The 21,690-nt window shown below is 37.5% G+C and overlaps 2 protein-coding genes across 10 annotated transcripts in view; one reads left to right on the top strand and one right to left on the bottom strand.

The window, feature by feature from the left end:
• RAD51AP1 (RAD51 associated protein 1) overlaps window positions 1-7,618 on the bottom strand; it is a 39,476-nt gene extending 31,858 nt beyond the window's left edge. The window contains exons 1-2 of one of the 2 annotated variants that reach the window (XM_077169763.1): window positions 7,451-7,618; window positions 877-926 (exon numbers count right to left, since the gene is read on the bottom strand). In XM_077169763.1, the coding sequence (XP_077025878.1) occupies window positions 877-926; window positions 7,451-7,467 (67 nt within the window). In that variant the 5' untranslated portion in view covers window positions 7,468-7,618. The remainder of the gene's footprint in view (window positions 1-876; window positions 927-7,450) is intronic. The other variant, XM_077169762.1, reaches the window with a different exon arrangement.
• FERRY3 (FERRY endosomal RAB5 effector complex subunit 3) overlaps window positions 7,505-21,690 on the top strand; it is an 82,533-nt gene continuing 68,347 nt past the window's right edge. For 2 of the 8 annotated variants that reach the window (XM_077169753.1, XM_077169754.1), the window contains exon 1: window positions 7,505-7,981. The gene's annotated coding sequence lies outside the window, so the exon portion shown is untranslated. Of the gene's footprint in view, window positions 7,982-18,817; window positions 19,044-21,690 lie in introns of all 8 variants that reach the window. The other 6 variants (XM_077169749.1, XM_077169755.1, XM_077169751.1 and 3 more) reach the window with 5 other exon arrangements.

Genomic DNA, 21,690 nt, shown 5'->3' with positions numbered 1-21,690 from the left:
AATTGAGGTAGTTCTCCTATTGACCCTCACAACATAAAAATTGCTGCTACACCTTTTAAACACATGCATAAAACTTGTATATTAACCTTCATGGTACATGTAGTCTTATATCACATAATTCAGCATTTATAAATACATGTTGTCTTTTTTATGCTTCTTCATGTAGAAATACAGTAATCTCTATGACTCCCCACCTTCACAGTGCCAAAAACACAACTGGCAATTTATAGATATTTGGTGACATATTGATGACAGCAATAAAAAGCTGGAAATTACATTCCATGCTATTTCCTCCCAAGCCTAAGACAAACTTGCTGTGCTGAAGGCAAGAAACACAATTCAAATCTAGGAATTCCTAAATATTTTAACTTAAGGAAAATTCTGATGAGGAAGAAAAAAAAACAAACAAACCTACTTCAAAGTTTAATGTAATCTAATGCAATACGTCACAAACTTTCCAACTAAAGTTCCCTTAATAGCAGAGACAAGTGAACATACAACCCAATATAGTATACTGTAAGCCTAATCTTTCTTCAAGATCTTGCTTTATTTTACAATTAATGGGAATTTTATATTATGTCCTGTAATCCAGATGTGTTTCAGAAAGATTATGTGCCTTCTTGGAGGAAAGGGTGGAAAGATAGACATAGAGTAGTTTAGACCTAAAGAGCCATTTTTACCTGCCCCTGTTCATTTATAACTTACCTACAAAGGTCTCGTTAGTGTATTTATCAGCATAATTATCCCAAACGATTAGAAAATTATTTTTTATACCATGCATAAGTGGGGAGTATTTTCACTTATTTGAGCTATATATACTATATATATTGAGGGAAAAAATTATAAATCCTTAAAACAAAAATAATCTCTACTCACCATCACTGTCAGAGTCCTCACACTGTGAGTAATTGACTGGTTTCTTATGCCTATGATCAAGACAGAAAGCTTTTATTTACACAAATGTAACTTCTTACCTCCATCCCTTAAAAAAATTATTTTTTATAAAAAATAATTGGCATTTACAGCTAATCTTTAAGATAAAAATATAACCAGAACACTGATTAAATAGATTTTTTAATTATTTTTTCTTTTTCAATCTTAAAATAGATGAGATCTGTACAAATGTGGGTAGTATAAATTGTATTATATCTACATTCCTAATTACATTTTCCTTGGCATGTGAAATTTACTACATTAAACAATCACTTTGTTAAAATTAGTCTGTAGCCTGAATACACCCTGTGGAGGGAAATATTTGAGGGCTGCGAGAATATTAGGGTGAAGGTATGTAGCAAAAAAACTAAGCCTGAAATGGAAAAAAAAACCAGATAACCCACAAAGTAAGACTAGTCCACATAATTAACATTTACAATTTATAAACTGTTTGTTATTAGGTATTTATGAGTTTCTGTTGTACATATCTTTTATTTTATATGTATATTTTGTCTTCCTTATTAAATTATAAACTTCTTGAGACTAAAGTCCCTTTTCTTCTTTTTTTTTAATCTCCCCACAATACCAAATAATGTTCTTTATGCAATGGACACTTAAAAAGAGTGATTCTGTACTTTCCACCTGAAATGAATCTTTAGACTACTTTAGTAGAAACTAGGACAAAATGATTTATTAAAAGTTAAAAACTAAAGTTAGTTCTTTCCTACCTCCTCTAGGCACAAAATGAAATGTTCTCCTTCTTAAAAAATTACATTTGAATAAAGCCTGAGAGGGAAAAAAAATGTTCTTCCAAACCAGTGTTCTCAAACTTTTGATCTCAGGATTCCCTTTCAAAGCTCTTAAAAATTGTTAAGGAGTTTTGTATATGTGGATCGTATATATGTATGTAGATTATATATATTTACTGTTTTAGAAATTAAAATGAGAAATTTTTAAAAATATTGACTAATCCATTTAAAATTACAATAATAAACCCATGACATGGCAGCTAAATATAATCTTGTGAAAAATGCTGATTTTCCCAAACATAAAAAATTATGAGGTCAGGCCACGGTGGCTCAGCAGGTAGAGTTCTCGCCTGCCATGCTGGAGACCTGGGTTCAATTCCCAGTGCCTACCTATGCCGGGAAAAAAAAAAAATTACGAGAAGAGTGGCATTGTTTTACATATTTGCAAACTGCTTCAATGTCTAGCCCAACGGAAGGCAGCTGGGTTCTCATTATTTGCTTTGGCATTTAATCTATTGCAATATACTATATATATATATATATAGTAAATCTGATCTCACAAATAAGTAGTTGGAAGAAAGAATATTTTCCTTTTCAGATAATTACGATTATTCTGTTTTGACACTATTACAAAACATGACAGGTTGTAGTTTCTTTTTTTTCTTTTCTTTTAGAACAAATAAACTTTATTTGAGTGCTTGTTCAACAAGAAGTTACCCGTTAACTTTCATCATGGGATGAAGCAATAACCCAGCCCATCAAGACCAAAGATGATGAGTATTCAGAAAAAAAGAATACCAAGAAGCAAACAGTGCCCTAAATTTGCAGTTTTATCCAAACTTCCTTACAAGCAAGAGTTGGTAAACTTCTTCTGTAAAGGGCCAGACAGTAAATGCTCTAGGCTTTGAGAGTCATAAAGCCTTATTCACAACCACTGTACTCTGCCACTGCAGGCTGGGCAGCAGCCAAGGATAACATGTAAACAACGGGGCTGTTTTCCAATAAAACTTTTATAGACTGTCATTTGAATTTCATATAATTTTCACGTCACAAAATCTTTTTATTTCTTTTCAACATTTAAAAATGCAAAAACCATGCATAGATCCTGGGCTATACACCTGGGTTTGGTCTGTGAATTGTAGTTTGCCGGCCCCTGTTCAAGAGAATAGATAAATCAGTGTGTCGGGGGGATTATCAGTCATGTTCTTCCTTGCTAGAATTTAGAGTGAATGAATACTAATTGACATCAGAAAGTTTTGCTTTCTCTCAGAAATAAATGACCATAACCTGAAATGTAATAATGACCAAACACAAATTAAAGAAATTAGGTTTAAGGGCTAAGCGGTTAGATAGTTAGGTCTTAAATAACGGCAAATTGCTTGAATTAGGATACAAGGAATGTTTTCAGAGACATCAGGAGCTAGAAGTTCTATACAAATGTTTTGACATTTGTCAAACTAGAAAGAAGTGTTCTAGTTTGCTAGCTGAGAGAATGCAATATACCAGATATGGAATGACTTTTAAAAAGGAGAATTTAATAAGTTGCTAGTTTACAGTTCTCAGGCCAAGAAAATGTCCCAATTAAAACAAGCCTATAGAAATGTCCAATCTAAGGTATCCAGGGAAAGATACCTTGCTTCAAAAGCCAGTGAAGTTCAGGGTCTCTTTCTCAAGTAAGAAGGCACATGGCGAACATGGCATCATCTGCTAGCTTTCTCTCCTGGCTTCCTGTTTCATGAAGCTCCCCAGGAGGTGTTCTCCTTCTTCATGTCCAAAGTTGCTGGCTGGTAGACTCTGCTCTCTCTGAATCTCTCCAGCTTTCTCCAAAATGTTTCTTGCCTTCAGCACAGCAAGTTCCAGAAACTAATCAAGACCCACCCAAGGCATGCCTCCACCTAATCCAGCTTAACAACCACTCTTGATTAAATCACATCTCCAAGGAGATGATGTATTAGTTTCAAGCATACAATGCTGAATAGGGGTTAGAAGAAACAGCTGCCTTTACAAAATGGGATTAGGATTAAAATATGGCTTTTCTAGGGTACATACATAATTTTAAACCAGTACAAGAAGCAACAAGTTTTTCTCACAGACTTAGAGTAAGAAAAGTTGCTAGGGTGCTGAGAAATGCATTGGTTTGTTTTGAATTGAAGTCTTGTGATTTATTTGAAAAAACCTAGTGAACTTAATATCCCCAATTTACCAAGAGGAACACAATTAAACCAAGGAAATAGACAAGTCTAGCTTCTTAACAGTTGCAATGTGGAATATGAAAGGGTTTCGATGAACTCTTCTTATTCTGATACATTAATATCCCTTGGTTTATCATGCACTTCAAATGGATATTTTACTGATGCATGATTTTGTTACATCATTTGTTGGCAATCTGGAAAATACTGGTTCACTGAGTTATGCAGGTCTTCCAAATATCTATATACTTTACTACACAATATCAAAAATCACATTTGTTAATATCACCATCAAATTCATCCCAAAAGTCTTTGAATATTGGGAAGCCATCAAGTTTACAGTGCCACACACAAGTTTTCCAAAAAACTTCTAATTTTTGCTAGTCAGCACAAATTTTATCACTGGAAACAAATGCTGTCAGTTATTTTCTTTGAAGTGACAGGTTCAATAAGTTCCTTTTCCAGAATGTCCACCATATTCCAAGTGTGAATAGCTCCTAGCTTGTCAGTTAGTTGTTCTTTCAAGTAAAAATGGTATAACAAGGCAGCTATTTCAGCTTGTAATTTACACATTCACACAAGTGCTTTTCCTAGAGATAACTATTGTACTTTGGTATGTAGAAGTGCTTTATGCATACTTTCCATTTCCTCACAGAGAATATTAAAAAGAAGTGTATTCTTGTTGTTACTCTCCTACTCTTCAGAGTTCAGATTTGAGAGCTGAATAAAACATGGAAACCCCTTGAGAAGTATTAACATTGAACAACGATAAAATAAAATCAGAAGTCTTCATTTAAAAAAAATACATCCAAGGGTTGAGCTACAATAAATATAATTCTTACTGTTTCATCAGGAATATTCTTTTTTTCATATATATATTTATTAAATATAATCACATAAAAACACAACCATTCTTACCATATGTTCATTCCATTCTTGATATATAATCAATAACTCACAACATCATCACATAGTTGTATATTCATCATCATGATCATTTCTTAAAACATTTGCATCAAATTAAAACATTTGCATCAATTCAGAAAAAGAAATAAAAAGAAAACAGGAAAAAAATTCATACATACCATACCCCTTACCCCTCCCTTTCATTGATCAGTAGCATTTCAATCTACTAAATTTATTTTAACATTTGTTCCCCTTATTATTTATTTATTTTTAATCCATATGCTTTACTCGTCTGTCAATAAGGTAGATAAAAGAAGCATCAGATCGTTTTCACGATCATACAATCACATTGCAAAAGCTATATCATTATGCACTCATTTTCAAGAAACATGGCTATCAGAACATACCTCTACATTCTCAGGCAGTTCCCTCCAGCCTCTCCATTATACCTTAACTAAAAAGGTGATATCTATTTAATGCATAAGAATAACCTCCAGGATAACCTCCTCGACTCTGTTTGGAATCTCTCAGCCACTGACGCTTTATTTTGTCTCATTTCGCTCTTCCCCCTTTTGGTCGAGAAGGTTTTCTCAATTCTGATGTTGAGTCCCAGCTCATTCTAAGATTTCTGTCCCATGTTGCCAGGAAGATCCACACTCCTGGGAGTAATGTCCCACATAGAGAGGAGGAGGGCAGTGAGTTTGCTTGTTATGTTGGCCGAGAGAGAGAGAGGCCACATATGAGCAACAAAAGAGGTTCTCTTGGAGGTGACTCTTAGGCCTAATTTTATGTAGGCTTAGCCTATCCTTTGTGGGGTTAAGTTTCATATGAACAAACCCCAGATTGGGGGCTCAGCCTATTGTTTTGGTTGTTCCCACTGCTTGTGAGAATATCAAGAATTCTCCACTTGGGGAGGTTGAATTTACCCCCTTTCTCACCATTCCTCCAAAGGAAGCACATCTTTAAGTGAAACCGGCATTTTCTTTTTTTTCACTCCGTGTGGCAGGAAAGAATGCAATGACTACTAGTAAAGTTTGGTGTCACTGACTTGATTCATGCTAAGGCACCAGAAGTTTTACCCATCATTGCAGTGCAAATGACAAAACAGTGAAAAAGCAAATATCTTATTTGAAAATAAGATATTTTATTTGAATTTGTATTATTATGAAAAATAGTTTTGATCCCACAGACCCTCTGAAAGAATCTCAAGGACCCTTAGTGGTCTGTAGAACTTTTAAAAATGCTTTTCAAATAAAAGGATTATATCTTCTTTACTTGCATGCTTAAAACACATTTCAAACATGTGTTTGAAACAGAACTCTTGGTCCCCCACACCTCCTCAGCATGTTCCATTTCCTAGTCGCCTCCATTTCAATTAATAAAAAAATCTACAGAGCCTGCCCATATTAAAAAAAAAAAAAATTTACATAGCAGCTCAGGCCAAAATTCTTGTGGAGTCATCTTTGATTCTTTGTCCTTATCAAGAAATTCACTTCAGCAAGTCATCAGCAGTACCTCCAAAATATATCCCAAATTCATCTATTCCATCCCATGTCTACTTTTAACACCCCCTAATCTAAGCCACCAAAATGACATCATAGCCTTCCAACAGGCTGCTCTGCTCCCATTCTAGTCATGCCATCCACCCATTCATTCTCCACTGGCAGCCAGTGACCTTTATAAAACCAAAATTAGATTTTTCTCCCCTATTTAAAATCTTTCATTGGCATCCCTCTGTAGAAATAAAATCCTTTCTAAGGTCTGCAAGGCCCCACCTGGTCTGGACACTGCCTATTTCTCTGACCTCATCCGTTACAACTCTCCCCACTGCTCACTATTCTACAGTGTTAGTGGCCTTCATTTTGTTCCTTGAACATGCTCACGCTTAAAGCCTTAATAGTTGCTGTTCCCTCTACCTGGATTGTCCCAGATTTTCACCTGTCTAGCTCTGTCTCATTATTCATATCTCAACTCAAGGGTTATCTCCTCAGAGAGCCTTGGCTTAACTATTCTATTTAGAATAGGGCTTCCATCTTTTCCACTATCACACTGTGATGTTTATTTTCTGCTCCCTATTCACCCACCCCCCACTGGAATGCAACCCCCCAGCACCTCCTATAGGACAGAAGTTAATATGTTCAATAGCTTTTCTGAATGAATGGTTGACGTTAAGCCTCCATGGCACTCAAATGTGATTAAGTAGGGAATAGGTGCAAATAGTATAATGAAAACCACTGAGGATATGGAGTCAGATGACATAGATTTGAATATTCTCCTGCAACTCACTTATCTTTGCCTTTCTGCCTGGGAGTTTTTAATCGATGAAATAGGGATAATTAACCTTTCTACGTTAAAGAAAACTAGTGATGAACAACTGAAATAACACTTAAGTAGGTATTGTTCAAATTTTAACATAACAAGGTCTTTTGCGGGGTCGGCAAAGAGTGAGAGAGAAGAAGACTATGATGCTAGGATATTTCTGAGGAATGCGTGGCTCTGACGGGAACCTGGAGAGTTTCTTCCTGATAAGGCCTTTTCCCCTAACCATATAACTCCCACCATCCCCACCCTCCATCCTACCGAGCTCTCCCTTCACTCCTGTGTAAGCTAAGTTGCCCACTGCATCTTCCTTCCCTTCCTCCCCAACTCCGTCGAATGTCATTAACTACCTACCGCACAGGCCGCACCATGGTCCGTTCCAAGGATGCAAATCTGCAGGTCTCAAGTTCTCCTAGGAAGCACTGGCGGTTTCAACTCCCGCCTAAAACCGAAGAACGAAGCTCTCCGCCCACTGACAGTCAGTCCTCCAATCATTTCCCTAGTTTTGCGAAAGCGCATGCGCCCTGAGAAAATCTCATTTGTTCAGGCCCTTCCCAAGACAACTGCACTTCCGTATCCGGTCAACCCCAGCGGAGTTTGCGCTTTGCCCTTGCACTTTCGTGATGACAGTGACTTTTGCGCCGTCTCTGAAATACGCAATAACAGTAGAAATGCACCTTCCTAATTGAAGCAAGAAGAAATAAGTGGTGCTTAGATCTATGGGTTTTCCATCCAGTACCAGGGACGAGGAGGTGGTGTGGGGGAATCTGCCGACGGAACTGCTGGATGTAACAACGAGTAGGTAAAACAGCTGATATCCCTAGTGCCGAGGCTCGTGGACCACTCGGAGTGTGCCGATCGCTGAAGACTTCGGGACTAGACAAGGTGAGACTAAAGAACGAGGCCCTTCAGTCTGAAAACCCCTAAATGGGCTCCGTTGGCTGGAGTTTCTCGGCCCCGCAGCCCGCCTTCCTTTTCGCAGACGAATTTTACCCTCGGAACCTCTACTAAATTAACTGTATAAACTAGGTGCGGCCTTCCTCCCACAACATTTTTTTTTTTTACGGGAAGCCTATCTTGTTATCATCCCTGCTAAAACTGAGGCGAGGCTTTAGATAGTAAAAAAAAAAAAAGCGGAAAGGTATCACTTTGTTGGACTGCAATAAAATTTAATGTCCAACCGATCGAAACTAGAGCTAATGGTTTTTGCTTACCGAAAGTGTTGCGTTTGAACAAAATTATACCATAACACCATATTTTTATAACTTTCAATTTTCTACCACAGTATTCCTTTACTGCTTCTGCCTTGGTCATGTGCACACAGCTATTGGCCTATAGGCTCCCCCACCCCACCCCAATAGCTAATTATATTATTACTAGTTTCTATATTGATCATTTCATGTTTACCAGGTACTTCATATTATTTTATCAATCCTTATGACAGTCCTGCAAGTTAAATGCATTATCCCCGAATGACAGTTGCTCTGGCAGCAAGTAAATGGCAGAGTCAGAGTTCGGGCCATTTTACTGATAAATGAAAGATTCGTTCTCTTATCACTGCATTGACTGCCTTCAACAAATATTTGCCTAAAGTCAACTCTGTATGCAGTGGTTCAACTTTTGTTAAGACACAACTCTTGTTCTTAGGATTCTCACTGCCTAGTGAGGACATGGTACAGATGAAGCTGGGGATGTAACTGCGGATCAAATCATGGACACCCTTGTATGCCATGCTGGGAAGTTTGGGGAGGAGGCAGTGGTAAACACTCAGGAGTTTTAATGAAGGCAGTCTAAATTCTGGAGAGTTGGGAATGGTTGGTTTGCTGGGGGTAAGGAAACCTGTTAGGCTGTTTAATATAAAGTGAGTGTGAATGTCTCTTTAAAAAAAAAGTTTTTTAATCGTGAAATATAGCATACCTACAAAGAAAAGAAAGCAATAATTTTCAAAGAACTCCCTAATACCTTCAGTGACAGAACACCTTCTGTAACATGCAGCTGTGGAAGAGATTTCAGAGCCTATTATGGGCCACCATTCCGCCATTTCAGTTCCTCTCCCTGCTGCCCTTCCACCCCAACAGCTGCAAAACACTGGAAACTAGAAGGAATATTAATATACTGATTCAGCAATCATGCTTGTTTGTTAAATCCTGTTTCCTGTGTTATACCCCCTTCTCCTTTGATCCTTCTCCCATCTATAGGGATCTTTAGGCAATGCCCATTCTGACTTTTTCATGTTAAGGGGTTCAACACTAAAGGATAAGGGGATGTGTTCTAATTTGCTAGCTGCTGGAATGCAACATACCAGAATCAGAATGACTTTTTAAAAGGGGAATTTAGTAGTCGCTAGTTTACAGTTCTAAGTCCTAGAAAATGTCCAATTAAAACAAGTCAATAGAAATGTCCAGTCAAAGGCATCCAGGGAAAGATACCTTGGTTCAAGAAGGCCGATGAAGTTCAGGGTTTCTTTCTCAAGTGAGAAGGCACATGGTGAACACAGTCAGGGTTCCTCTCTCATCTGGAAGGGCACATGGTGAGCATGGCGTCATCTGCTAGCTTCTCTTGGCTTCTTGTTTCATGAAGCTCCCCAGGAGGCATTTTCCTTCTTCGTCTTCAAAGGTCGCTGGCTGGTGGACTCTGCTTCTTGTGGCTATGTCGTTCTGCTCTCTCTGAATCTCCCATTCTCCAAAATGTTTCCTCTTTTACAGGACTCCAGTAAACCAATCAAGACCTACCCAAATGGTCTTGACATGTCGTCACCTAATCCAGTTAAACAACCACTCTTGACTAAATCTCATCATCCAGGGAGATGATCTGATTACAGTTTCAAACATACAGTATTGCATAGGGATTATTCTGCTTTTATGAAATGGGATTTTGATTAAAACATGGTTTTTTAGGGGGCATACTTCCTTTCAAACCAGCACAGAATGTAATTAATTGATACTCTTGGAGAGGTTGGTCCCTCTGGGTTTCAGGACTTACTGGCCTAGCAACCCTCTTGAAATTATAGGTTCCAAGAAAACAAACAGTGCATGGAACTTTTATAGAGTTGGAGTTCGAGCCTAGGTGTTCTTAAGAGTTAACAGGAGTGACTTTGATTGGGGTTTAGCAAACCATGGCAACTAGCACCATCTAACTGAAGCTTGCATAAGAGTAGCCTCCAGAATAGCCTCTTGACTCTTTTTGATCTCTCTTAGCCACTGATACCTTATTTTATTACATTTCTTTTCCTCCGTTTGGTCAGGAAGGCAGTTGTCTATTCATGGTGCCAGGGCCAATCTCATTCCTTGGAGTCGTACCCCACATTGTCAGGGAGATTTTCACACCCCTGAATATCACCTCCCACATATTGGGAAGGGTGATGATCCTCCTTACAGAGTTGGGCCTAGAAAAAGAGAGAGAGAGGCCACATCTGAGCAACCAAAGAGGTTTCCTGGAAGCAACTCTTAGGCCTCATTATAAATATTCTTAGCTTCTCTGCTACAGAAATGAATTTCACAAGGACAATCCTCAAAATCAAGGGCTTGGCCTGTTTTCTTGGGAGTCCCCAGTGTTTGAGAGGGTACCTGGAGTTTCCCAGCTGGGAAAGTTTTTAATAGTTCCATGTTTTGGTTTTTTTTCCTTCACACTCTCAACCAATACTTTTTAATTATCAGCCAACCATAGTCCTGAGATGTATCCTGATATTACATTAAGCTATACAGAATTATAGGCCTTGTTTCCGTCCAGGACTCCAGGAATTTGGCTTGTTTAAATGAGCGGTACAAACAGGTTGATTTCGATTGTGTGCTACACAAAATTTAGATTCTAGACATAATAAACCTCTCTGCCTTTGGTCTTATACAGTAAGTGAAAGTCTAGAGTACAAAAACTATCATCTTTTACTCTGTATTCTGATTTACCTTAGCCCCAGCCAGATTGGCTTTGTTTTTATCTCTAATTGAGACCTGATCTCTTTTTTGGTTACTTTAATTGTTATAGTACATAGCTGTGCTAACTTTCAGGGCTCAGCACTCACATTTTTGTGTCTTACGTATCACAGTTACTTAGAGTTCCAGGGAAATACTGTCTGATACACATATAGCTCAGTGTCTCAGAATCTAGGAATATACTTACAACTTCAAACTAAGTGTGGCTGCTATAAGGGCTTACAAACTAGGCTCCATTTTTCTTATAAGTATTTTCTGAAAGAGACCTTAGCATATTTGTTCTTTTGTTTCTGGCTTATTTTGTACCACATTATCTCCAAGGTTTATTCAGTTCGTTGCATGCCTGTTGGTGTCCTTTTTTGTAGCCACACCATATTCTTTCCTATACATGTATCACAGTTTGCCATTCTTCTCAGTCATTGTATCCTTTAGTTCCCTTCCATAATGGGCGTCATAGATAATGCCCAAAATAAACAAACTATGTCTTATGGTATCCTCCCTGGGTTGTACAATCAACAGCATTCTCAATTTTGGACAAGTTTCATTTATCTTCAGCGACAAAGAACTGACACACAGCGTCACCAAATATCGAAATCAAAACTACCCCTTATCAATTGTACCTCCCCTGCAATTAGTTGTCCCTGGTAGTGCTGTGGTACTGTTGATGTCTTCTTGTTAACTATTGACCATATCATGCATTTTTAGTTTTCCCTCTGTACCTCTTTACTATTAACTCTTTGTTCAATGTCAAATCTTTGAAATAGTTCATGCGAGAACTTACTTATAATTGTAGATTTACTCAGTGGGATATATGGGCACTATACATTCCCTTTTAATCATATTCACCTTCAATATAGCAAAGTTACTTATAATGCCACAAATTAGTTACTGTCACTTCTATCTGTTTTTCAGTACCCATGTTCTGTCCCAGTTCAGTGGATTTGGGAACCTTATCGAAGATCAGTTGTCCATATTTTGGTGGTCTGTCCCTGTACTCTCAATTCAGTTCCATTGGTCAATACTATCTTTGTGCTAGCATCATGCTGTTTTGACCACTGTGGTTTTATAGTAATCTTTAAAGCCTACTACTTCGCTCTTCTTTTTTAAGGATATCTTTAGCTATTCAGGGTCTCTTTACCTTACAATTAATTTGAGAACTAGCTTTTCCAAATCTTCAAAATAGGTTATTGGGATTTTGATTGATTTTGCATTGAATCTGTAGCTCATTTTGTGTAGAATTGACATCTTAACAACAGTCAACCTTCCTATCCATGAGAATGCAATGCCTTTCTATCTATTTAGGTCATTTTTAATTTCTTTTAGCAATGTTTTGTAGTTCTCTATGTACAAGTCTTGACATCCCTGGTTGGACGTATTCCTTTATACCTGATTCTTTAGATAGCTATTTTCAATGGAATTTTTTCCTTAATTGTTTCCTCAGATAGGTCATTACTTGTGTTTGGAATTTTACTGATTTTTATACATTAATCTTATATTCCACCACTTTTCTGAATTTGTTTATTAGCTCAGATAGCTTTCTCATAAATTTCTCAGGGTTCTCTAAGTATAGGATCATGTCATCTGCAAATAAAAATTTTTGCTTCTTCCTTTCCTCTTTGAATGCATTTTATTTCTTTCTCCTGTCTAATTGCTTTAGCTAGGATTTCTAGTACAGTGTTGAATAATAGTGGTAACAATGGGTATCCTTGTCTCATTTCCAATCTTAAATGTTTTCAGTCTCTCACCGTTAAGTATGATGCTGGCTATGGGCTTTTCATATAGGCCCTTTATGATATTGAGTAAGTTTCCTTCGATTCCTAACTTTTGAAGTGTTTTTTCAGGCCAGGATGCTGAATGTTGTTGAATGCTTTTTTCAGCATCAATCGATAATGATCATGTGCTTTTTCCCTTTCACTTTGTTAAGGTGATATATTACGTTGATTGACTTTCTTGTATTGAACAGCCTTTGTGTTCCTGGTGTAAACCCTACTTAGTTATGATGTATAATTCTTTTAATGTGTCATCGGATTTGATTTGCTAGTATTTTGTTGAGAATTTTGGAAGCTGTGTTCATTAGGAAGGCTGGTCTGTAGTTTTCTTTTCTTGTAGCATCTTTATCTGGTTTTGGTATTGGAGTGTTGTTAGCTTTATTTAACATTCTTTTTTCCTCATTTTTTTTTAAGAATTTGAGCAGAATTAGTGTTAGTTATTTTGGAATGTTTGATAAAATTCCCCTGTGAAGCCATCCTAGTCCTGGGCTTTTCTTTTTGGGAAGATTTTTGGTAACTGGCTGAATCTCTTTACTTATAATTGGTTTGTTGAGAACTGCTATTTCTTCTCAAGTCAGTGTAGGTAGGTCATGTGTTTTTAGGAATTTGTCCATTTCATTTAAGTTGTCTAGTTTGTTGGCAAATAGTTGTTCATAGTATTCTCTTCTGATTTTTTTATTCTTCAGGATCCATAGTAATAAAGTAATAACGCCTATCTCATTTCTGATTTTGTTTATTTGTATCCTCTCTCTCTCTCTCTCTCTCTCTCTTTTTGTCATTCTAGCTAGTGGCCTACCAATTTTATTGATTTCACAAAGAACCAATTTTTGGTTTTGTTGATTCTTTCTATTGTTTTTTGTTGTTGAGCTGTTAAATCCTCGATTTTTGCTCTTTCTTTTTAAATATAGGCATTCAGGGCAATAAATTTCCCTTTCAGCACTGCCTTTGCTGCATCCCATGAGTTCTGATATGTTGTAATCTCACAATCATTCATCTCCAAATATTTACTGATTTCTCTAGCAATTTCTTCTTTAACCCACTGATTGTTTAAAAGTAGATTGTTTAAACAAAAAGAAAAATTTGCATGAGGGAGAACAAATGAATGTCAATATTGCAGGATGTTAAAAATATATGATATATAGGAACAAGTACAGTCAATGCAAGCTAAGGTTTTTAGTCAACAGTAACATTGTAATATGCTTCCACTGAATGTATCAAAGGCATTATGCCAAAACTAAATGTCAACAGGTGGGGGTGGGGTGGGGTGGGGTGGGGGGGAGGACAGGCAGAGCCTGGGGAAGGGATATGGATTATTTGTGAAAGAAAAAGAAATGTCTTCAGATAGATTACAGTGGTGAAGGCATGTCTGTACACTTAGGTTGGGTTGTATGATGTGTGAATAAAACTTTAAAAATGGACAGAGAGAAATAAGTGCTAGAGAAAATGTGGAGAAAGATGTGTACCTAGTCACTGTTGGTAGGGAAAATGAGAGGAGCAGCCCCTTGCAGGGCAGGGTGGTGGTGCCACTGGAAACTAGAGGTGGGGTTGCCATATGATCCTGAAACCCCGTTGCTCAGTATGTACCTGGGGGAACTGAGTGTGTGAACATGAATGGACATTTGCACACTGGTGTCTACAGTGGCAATGCTCATAATCCATGATGGATAGAGATGGTCTAAGGGTACAACAACTGAGGAATGGAAGGGGGAACTATAGAGTATACACACAACGGACTACTGACTCGCTGCAAGAAGGAATGAAGTTGAGACATGCAACTAGGTGAATAAACCTTAAGGACTGTATGTTCAGTGAAATGTTAGAAACAAAAAGACAAATACTATCATTGTCTCACTCATATGGACTCACTATAAAAACTCAGTGAACTAAAGTCAAGAGCATAGGTTATCAGGTTGGGGCCTATTTTAAAGGGTCCTAGGTTGTAAGCTCTTGAAGTAGTCACATATATTCATGAGTTGTAACTGTTATTTCTAAATTCTGAGATACTGAGCTGTTTGTTTATAACCGTGTCATTCCCAGAAACTCCAGGTATTTATGTGACACCTGAAACTCAGAATTAGAGCTCTGAAGCTGTGAAAGTCAGCAGTACCCCATATAGGAACTGTTTAAAAAGTTGAAAAAGAGATCTGACTTTGAGTAGAGGTATGAATGAAGCTGATCTGGATAGGACTGAGGTAAATCAGAATACAGAGTAAAGAATGAGGGCGGGCCGCGGTGGCTCAGCGGGCAAGAGTGCTTGCCTGCCATGCCGGAGGACCCCGGTTCGATTCCCGGCCCCAGCCCATGTAAAAAACAAACAAACAAACAAAAAATAATAAAATAAACAAAATACTTTAAAAAAAAAAAAAAAAAAAGAATGATATTGTCCATATTTTAAAACTTCAATTTCTGTGTGAGACCAAAGGGAGAGATGTTTATTTGGAGCAAAATTTATATTTTGGGTAGTGTATTTCCTAATATCACTTATATGGTCAGTTTAGTTGAACACCGTTAAATATAAAGAGTCTTGAATAGGGTGTGATACTCTGTTCGTTTGTTCAGATTAGTGTAATGCCTTGATGTATCCCAGAGTAATATGGGCAGTGAATAAAGAAGTATTTGCAAGTTCCCCTTGGGGCACTGGGAAGAAAGAAGGAAATATTCAGCTTCCTCATTTGGAGTATTTCAATATTCTCACAAATCAATAGGCCAAGCCCTCAATCTTGGGGTTTGCCCCTATGAAATTTATTCCTGCCAAGGATAGGCTAAGCTTTCTTAAAATTAGACCTAAGAGTCACCCCCACAGAACCTCTTTTGTTGCTCAGGCGCTGCCTCTCTAAGCCCACTTGGCAAGTGCCCTACCCCTGCCCACCATATGGGACATGGCTCCCAGGGCTGTAAATCTCCCTGAAAACATGGGACAGAAATCCTGGGATGAACTGGGACCCGGCATAAGGGATTGAGGAAACCTTGACCAAAAAGGAAACGAGAGAAATGAGGCAAAGTTTCAGTGGCTAAGAGATTTCAAACAGAGTTGAGAGGTTATCCTGGAGGTTATTCTTACACATTATACAGATATCCCTTTTAGTTTATGGTGTATTGAGTGAAAACTGTTGAGCTGTGTTCCAGTAAGTAGCCTTGATTCTTAAAGACAATTGTATAATGATACAGCTTTTCATTGTGACTGTGTGATTGTGAAAATTTTGTGTCTGATGCTCCTTTTATCTAGGGTATGGACAGATGAGTAAAAAATATGGATAAAAAATAAGCAAACAATGGAGGGACAAAGGTTAAAATGAATTGGGTAGATGGAAATTCTAGCGATCAATGAAAAGAAGGGGTAATGAGTATGATATGTATGCTTTTTTTCTTTTGTATGAGTGATGCAAATGTTCAAAGAAATGATCATGGTGTTTAATACACAACTGTGTGATGATTTTGTGAGCCATTGATCATGCACCATGTATGGAATGTTTGTATGTTAAGATTTATCAATAAAATATTTTTTTTTAAAAAAGAGCATGTTGTTTAATCTCCGTATAGTTGCAAAAGCTCTGGTTCTTTGTGATTATTAAATTCCAGCTTCATTCCTTTGTGATCAGAGAAAGTGCTTTGGATAATTTCAATCTTATTAAATTTATAAAGACTCATTTTGTGTCCCAATATATGATCTATCCTGGAGAACGTTCCATGAAGAACGTTCTTCTGGAGAATATTGTATATCCTGGTGTTTGGAAGTGTAATGATCTATTTATGTCCATAGGTCTAATTTGTTTATAACATTAAGTTCTCCGTTTCCTTGTTGATCCTCTGATTGTTTTATCTATAGTGGAGAGTGGTGTATTGAAGTCTACTACTATTATTGTTGAAACTGTATAGCTCACTTCTGTTTTACTAAAGTTTGCCTCATGTACTTTGGAGCTCCTCATGTACATAAGCATATGGTTGTTATTTCTGCTTGGTGAGTTGTCCCTTTTATTAATATGTAATGTCCTTCTTTGTCTCTTGTGACATCTTTACATTTGAAGTCTATTTTATCGAATATTAGTATAGCTACCCCTGCTTTCTTTTGGTTACAGCTGGCATGGAATATCTTTTTCCATCCTTTCACTTTCAATCTGTTTTTGTCCTTGGGTCTGAGATATGTCTCTTGTAAACAGCATATAGATAGATTATATTTTCAATCAATTCTTCTGATCTATATCTTTTAATTGGTGAATTTAGTCTGTTCACGTTCAAAGTTATTACTGTAAAAGCAGTTCTTGAACCTACTATCTTATTCTTTAGTTTGTATTTGTCAGCTCTGTATATTCTTTTCCCCCTTCTCTCGTTTTATCCTTTAAGTTACCGTTACTGATACTCTTCAATTCTGTGCCATCCTCCAGACCTCCCTCGCCTGTCTTTTTCTTTCCAGCAGACAGGACTCCCTTTAGTATTTTTTGTAGGGCAGTTATCTTGTTGACTAGTGCTCTCATTCTTTGTTTCCTTTGAAGATTTTAATATCTCCTTCAATTTTGAAGGACAACTTGGCTGTATAAAAAATTTTTGGCTAGAAGCCTTTCTCGTTCAGGGTCTTAAATATATCATACCATTGCCTTCTTGCCTCCATGGTGCCTGGTGAAACCCAACTCATTCTTAAGTGTTTTCTTTTGTGCGTAGTAGATTTTCATTTGCTGCTTTCAAGACTTTCTGCTTCTCCTCAACATTTAACAGTTTGATTAGTATGTGTGTTGGAGTAGGCCTACTTGGATTTTTTCTATTTTTAGCTCTTTGGGCCTATTTGATTTGCGTATTTATGTCTTTTATAAGGGTTGGGAAGTTTTCTGTGATTATATCTTCAACTAACCTCCCTAGTCCTTTCTCTTCTCTTCTCCTTCTGGGACACCAGTGATTCTTATATTGTGTGCCTCTTGTTGTAAATCATTTCCCCAAGATCCAGTTCCATTTTTTCCATCTTTCTTCCCATTTGTTCTTTTGTGTGCTCTAGTTCAATTTTTCTGTCATCTATGTCACTTATTCTCCCATCTGCTTCTTCAGGTTTGCTTTTGTGTATCCCTAGTATATTTCTAATTTGGTCCACTGTATCTTTCATCTCTGTGAAATCTGCTATTTCTCTATGTACTCTTTCTTCTTTATGCTCTTCTAGTTTCTTCCTGATATTCTTTATTTCTTTATAAATATCCTTGTGTAGTTGTTCTATATTCTGTATTCCCTCCAGTGTTTAATTTGGTCATTTGGCTGGGCTCTTTCTGCTTGGATCTTCACAGGCTTTGTGATTTTCTGTTTTGTTTGGATATTTGATTATCTTAAGGTTATCTTGCAAGTTGGTTTCCTTCACTCATCCAAAGTTTTGTATTTACTTAATTTTGCATTGAATGCTCCTGTTTACATTTGGTTTGTTAGTAATTCCCTGCCAAACCAAGGCTCGGATCTCATATACAGAGTACATTCTACTTGAAGGTCTATTAAAAGTTATGCAGGGATCACAGGTAGTTCGATGGCAGAATACCCATCTGCCACATGGGAGATCTGGGCCCGATTCTTGGCCCATGCACACGCCCCCCCCCCCAAATAAATAATAATGGTAAAATAAAATTTTAGAAAATGAAAAAAAAACAAACAAACATACCTCAGCAGTGGTAGACCCCAAAGTCAGAAGGAAACAACCATAGATATATTGGGAATGAACTCAGACAAGTGCCCACAGAAGAGAGAGAAAATAAATAAATAATGAGAAATAAAAAATAAATATAAATATAAATATGTAAGAATATATAAATCAAAATAAAATGAGTAATAAATAGTAATAAGTATTTAGAAAAAGTATATATTAAAAAAAACCAAATGATGAATATGCAACTATGTGAGGATGTTGAGAATTACTGTTTATATATGTAGAACAGAATGATATGTTAATATTTTTGTTTGTTGTTAATTTTTTAATTAATAAATTAATTAATTAAAGAAAAAAAAAGCACCTAGGCAGTTAGGGAGTTTACCAGACCATACTTACTGCTTCTTCCCAGCAGGTAGCTTTCCTGAGGCACTTCTTGCCCTCAAGCTTGTCCCTCTGTGACTACAGTGGCAGACTAGGAAGATGCCATGCACAGTGGGGGCCTGCTTCCAGCCCGTGGCAGCTGAGGGGGTTGCCCCCAGTGCACAGGACAGAAGAGTTGACTGCAGCACCTGGGGTAGCAGCTGATCCACAGTGCCCAGTACCCATTGTCTCCACCACTCACTGTCCCCAATCAGGTAACTGCTCCCATTGCCTGGGAGCACGTCTCTTCAGTTTCTTTGCAGTGGATGACCAAGCACCTGCAGACTCTCCACGAGTGCCTCCAGCTATGCAGCTGCTCGGGGAGTTTTCCCCAGCCAACAGCTAGGGCAGGCTGAAGTGGAAGGAGGTCAGTTGCCTCAGATCCATACTTCCCCATGTGCCGCCGTACACCCCGGTGAGGGTCACAGCTAATCAGACCCATCTTACTTTCCCCGTCCTGATCCCCTTGCCTCTCTCCTCCCCAAAAAACATGAATACCCTCTTCGATCACTCACCTCCTGGGACTGCAATCTTGATCATTCTCTCCACATCCCCTGTCTTGTCGCACTGAGAAGAGTGAATTTAATCCACCCCATTCTGCCATCTTCCTGGAAGTCTAGCCAGTAATGTTATTTTTATAATCATTTAATTATTTTCCCCACGGGCTGATGTCAGAACTTCTCAAAGGCATTTATAGCTCAGGATTTTGTACATTGGTTGGCACTCTACCTTGAACAACTGAAGCCATGTTTACTTTGTAAAGTTTACATCTCCTAAAGACAAAAACTTTGTCATTTCTTTTGTGACTCTTCAGTACAATAAAACTTGCATCTCTCTTTCTTTCTCTCATTTCCTTTTCTCTTTTTTTTTAATGTAGAGAATACATTCAGTAAAGTGTGAAAAGAGAAAATGTTAAGTGAAGAGCTTGATGAATCTATACATATATATATATACTCATGTAACCATCACCACAATAAAAAATATATATATTCCAGCACATTATAAGGCCCTCCCAAGCCCCTTCCCAATTATTACCCTTCAGCTCAGGGTTAAACCATATTCTTATTTCTATCATTGTATTAGTTAGGGTTCTCTAGAGAAACAGAATCAACAGGGAACACTTGCAAATATAAAATTTATAAAAGTGTCTCACGTGACTGCAGGAACGCAGAGTCCAAAATCCACAGGGCAGCTTGCGAAGCCGACGACTCCGATGGATGGCCTGAATGAACTCCACAGGAGAGGCTTACCAGCCAAAGCAGGAATGGAACCTGTCTCCTCTGAGTCCTCCTTAAAAGGCTTCCCATGATTAGATTTAGCATCACTAATTGCAGAAGACACTCCCCTTTGGCTGATTACAAATGGAATCAGCTGTGGATGCAGCTGACATGATCATGAATCCTATGAAATGTCCTCATTGCAACAGACAGGCCAGCGCTTGCCCAATCAGATAAACAGGTACCACAACTTGGCCAAGTTGACATGTGTCCCTAACCATGACAATCATCATCAGTTACTTTTGCCTATTCTTGAACTTTATCTAAAAGGAAGCTTATGGTATATACTTGTTTTTCTTCTACCTTATTTCATTCAACATATTGTCTGTCAGATACATTCACATGGTTATGTTTTTATTGGTTGATTCTTTTTTGTTTGCTTTGGAGTATTCTACTGTATGAATAAACCACAAACCATTCCATTGTCAATAGGTATTTAGGTTTCCAGTTTTTGTCTGTTATGAGTAAAGCTACTATCAACATTCTCCTGTGAGTCTTTTGTTGGGTATATGTGTATACAGTATATACACACACACACCTATAATGGAATTTCTGCATCATAGGATAGATCTTTAAATTTAGTAGTTATTGCCAGTTTTCAAATGGTTGTACCAATTTTCATTGCTTTACACAAGATATTAGATAACTCATTCTTGAGTGAATTATAAGTTACCTATTTTTTTGCATTATACTGAAATCAGTAGTCTGAAAGTTTTGTATATAGCCTACATGCTAATTTTAGAAAATATCCCGGAGACTGTAAGTCATCAGCCCCTCCTCCAAAGAAATCCTTTTGTCTGAGTTATTTTAATTTTTTACATGACCTCTTTTTTTTCAACTTTTTTTGTTATATAGTGTAACAAATATACAGAACAAAGAAATAAAAAAAGTGATAGTTTTCAAAGCACTCTTCAAAAAGTGGTTATAGGATAGATCCAAAGTTTGTCATGGGCTACCATATGATCCTCTCATGTTCTTCCTTCTAGCTGCTCCAGAATGTAGGAGGCTAGAGGACTTAAATACTTTTTTATCATCACAATTGGCTTTTTTCCCCCTTCTTTTCTTGTGTACAATAACATGTATACAAAAAAGCTATAAATTTCAAAGCGCAGCTCCATAATTAGTTGTAGAACATATTTCAGACTTTTGACATGGGTTACAATTTCACAATTTTAGGGTTTTACTTCTAGCTGCTCTAAAATACTGGAGACTAAAGGAGATATCAATGTGATGGTTCAGCATTCATATTTATTTGTTAAATCCTGTCTTCTATGTATAATTCCACCATCACCTTTGATGTTTCCATACCTCTCATTGGGGTTGGTTGGGCTATGGCAATTCTAAATTTTTGATATTGGAAGGGTCTGTCACTGATATGGGGTAGGGAGATGGAACTATCTGATGTTTTGGAGAGGCTGGGCTATGTTTCAGGACACATCTGGACCAGGGACCCATCTGGAGATTGTAGGTGTCTGGCAAGTTACTCTAGTGCCTAGAACCCTTGTGGAATCTTATAAATTGCCCTAGATGTTCTTTATGATTGGCTGGAATGGTCCTGGTTGGGGGTTGTCATGGTCAGGTTCAT

The sequence above is a fragment of the Tamandua tetradactyla genome, chromosome 7 (assembly GCF_023851605.1).
Source record: "Tamandua tetradactyla isolate mTamTet1 chromosome 7, mTamTet1.pri, whole genome shotgun sequence".
Lineage (NCBI taxonomy): Eukaryota > Metazoa > Chordata > Mammalia > Pilosa > Myrmecophagidae > Tamandua > Tamandua tetradactyla.
Note: the sequence above shows the minus strand (reverse complement) of the source record. Positions and strands in the feature narration are given on the sequence as shown.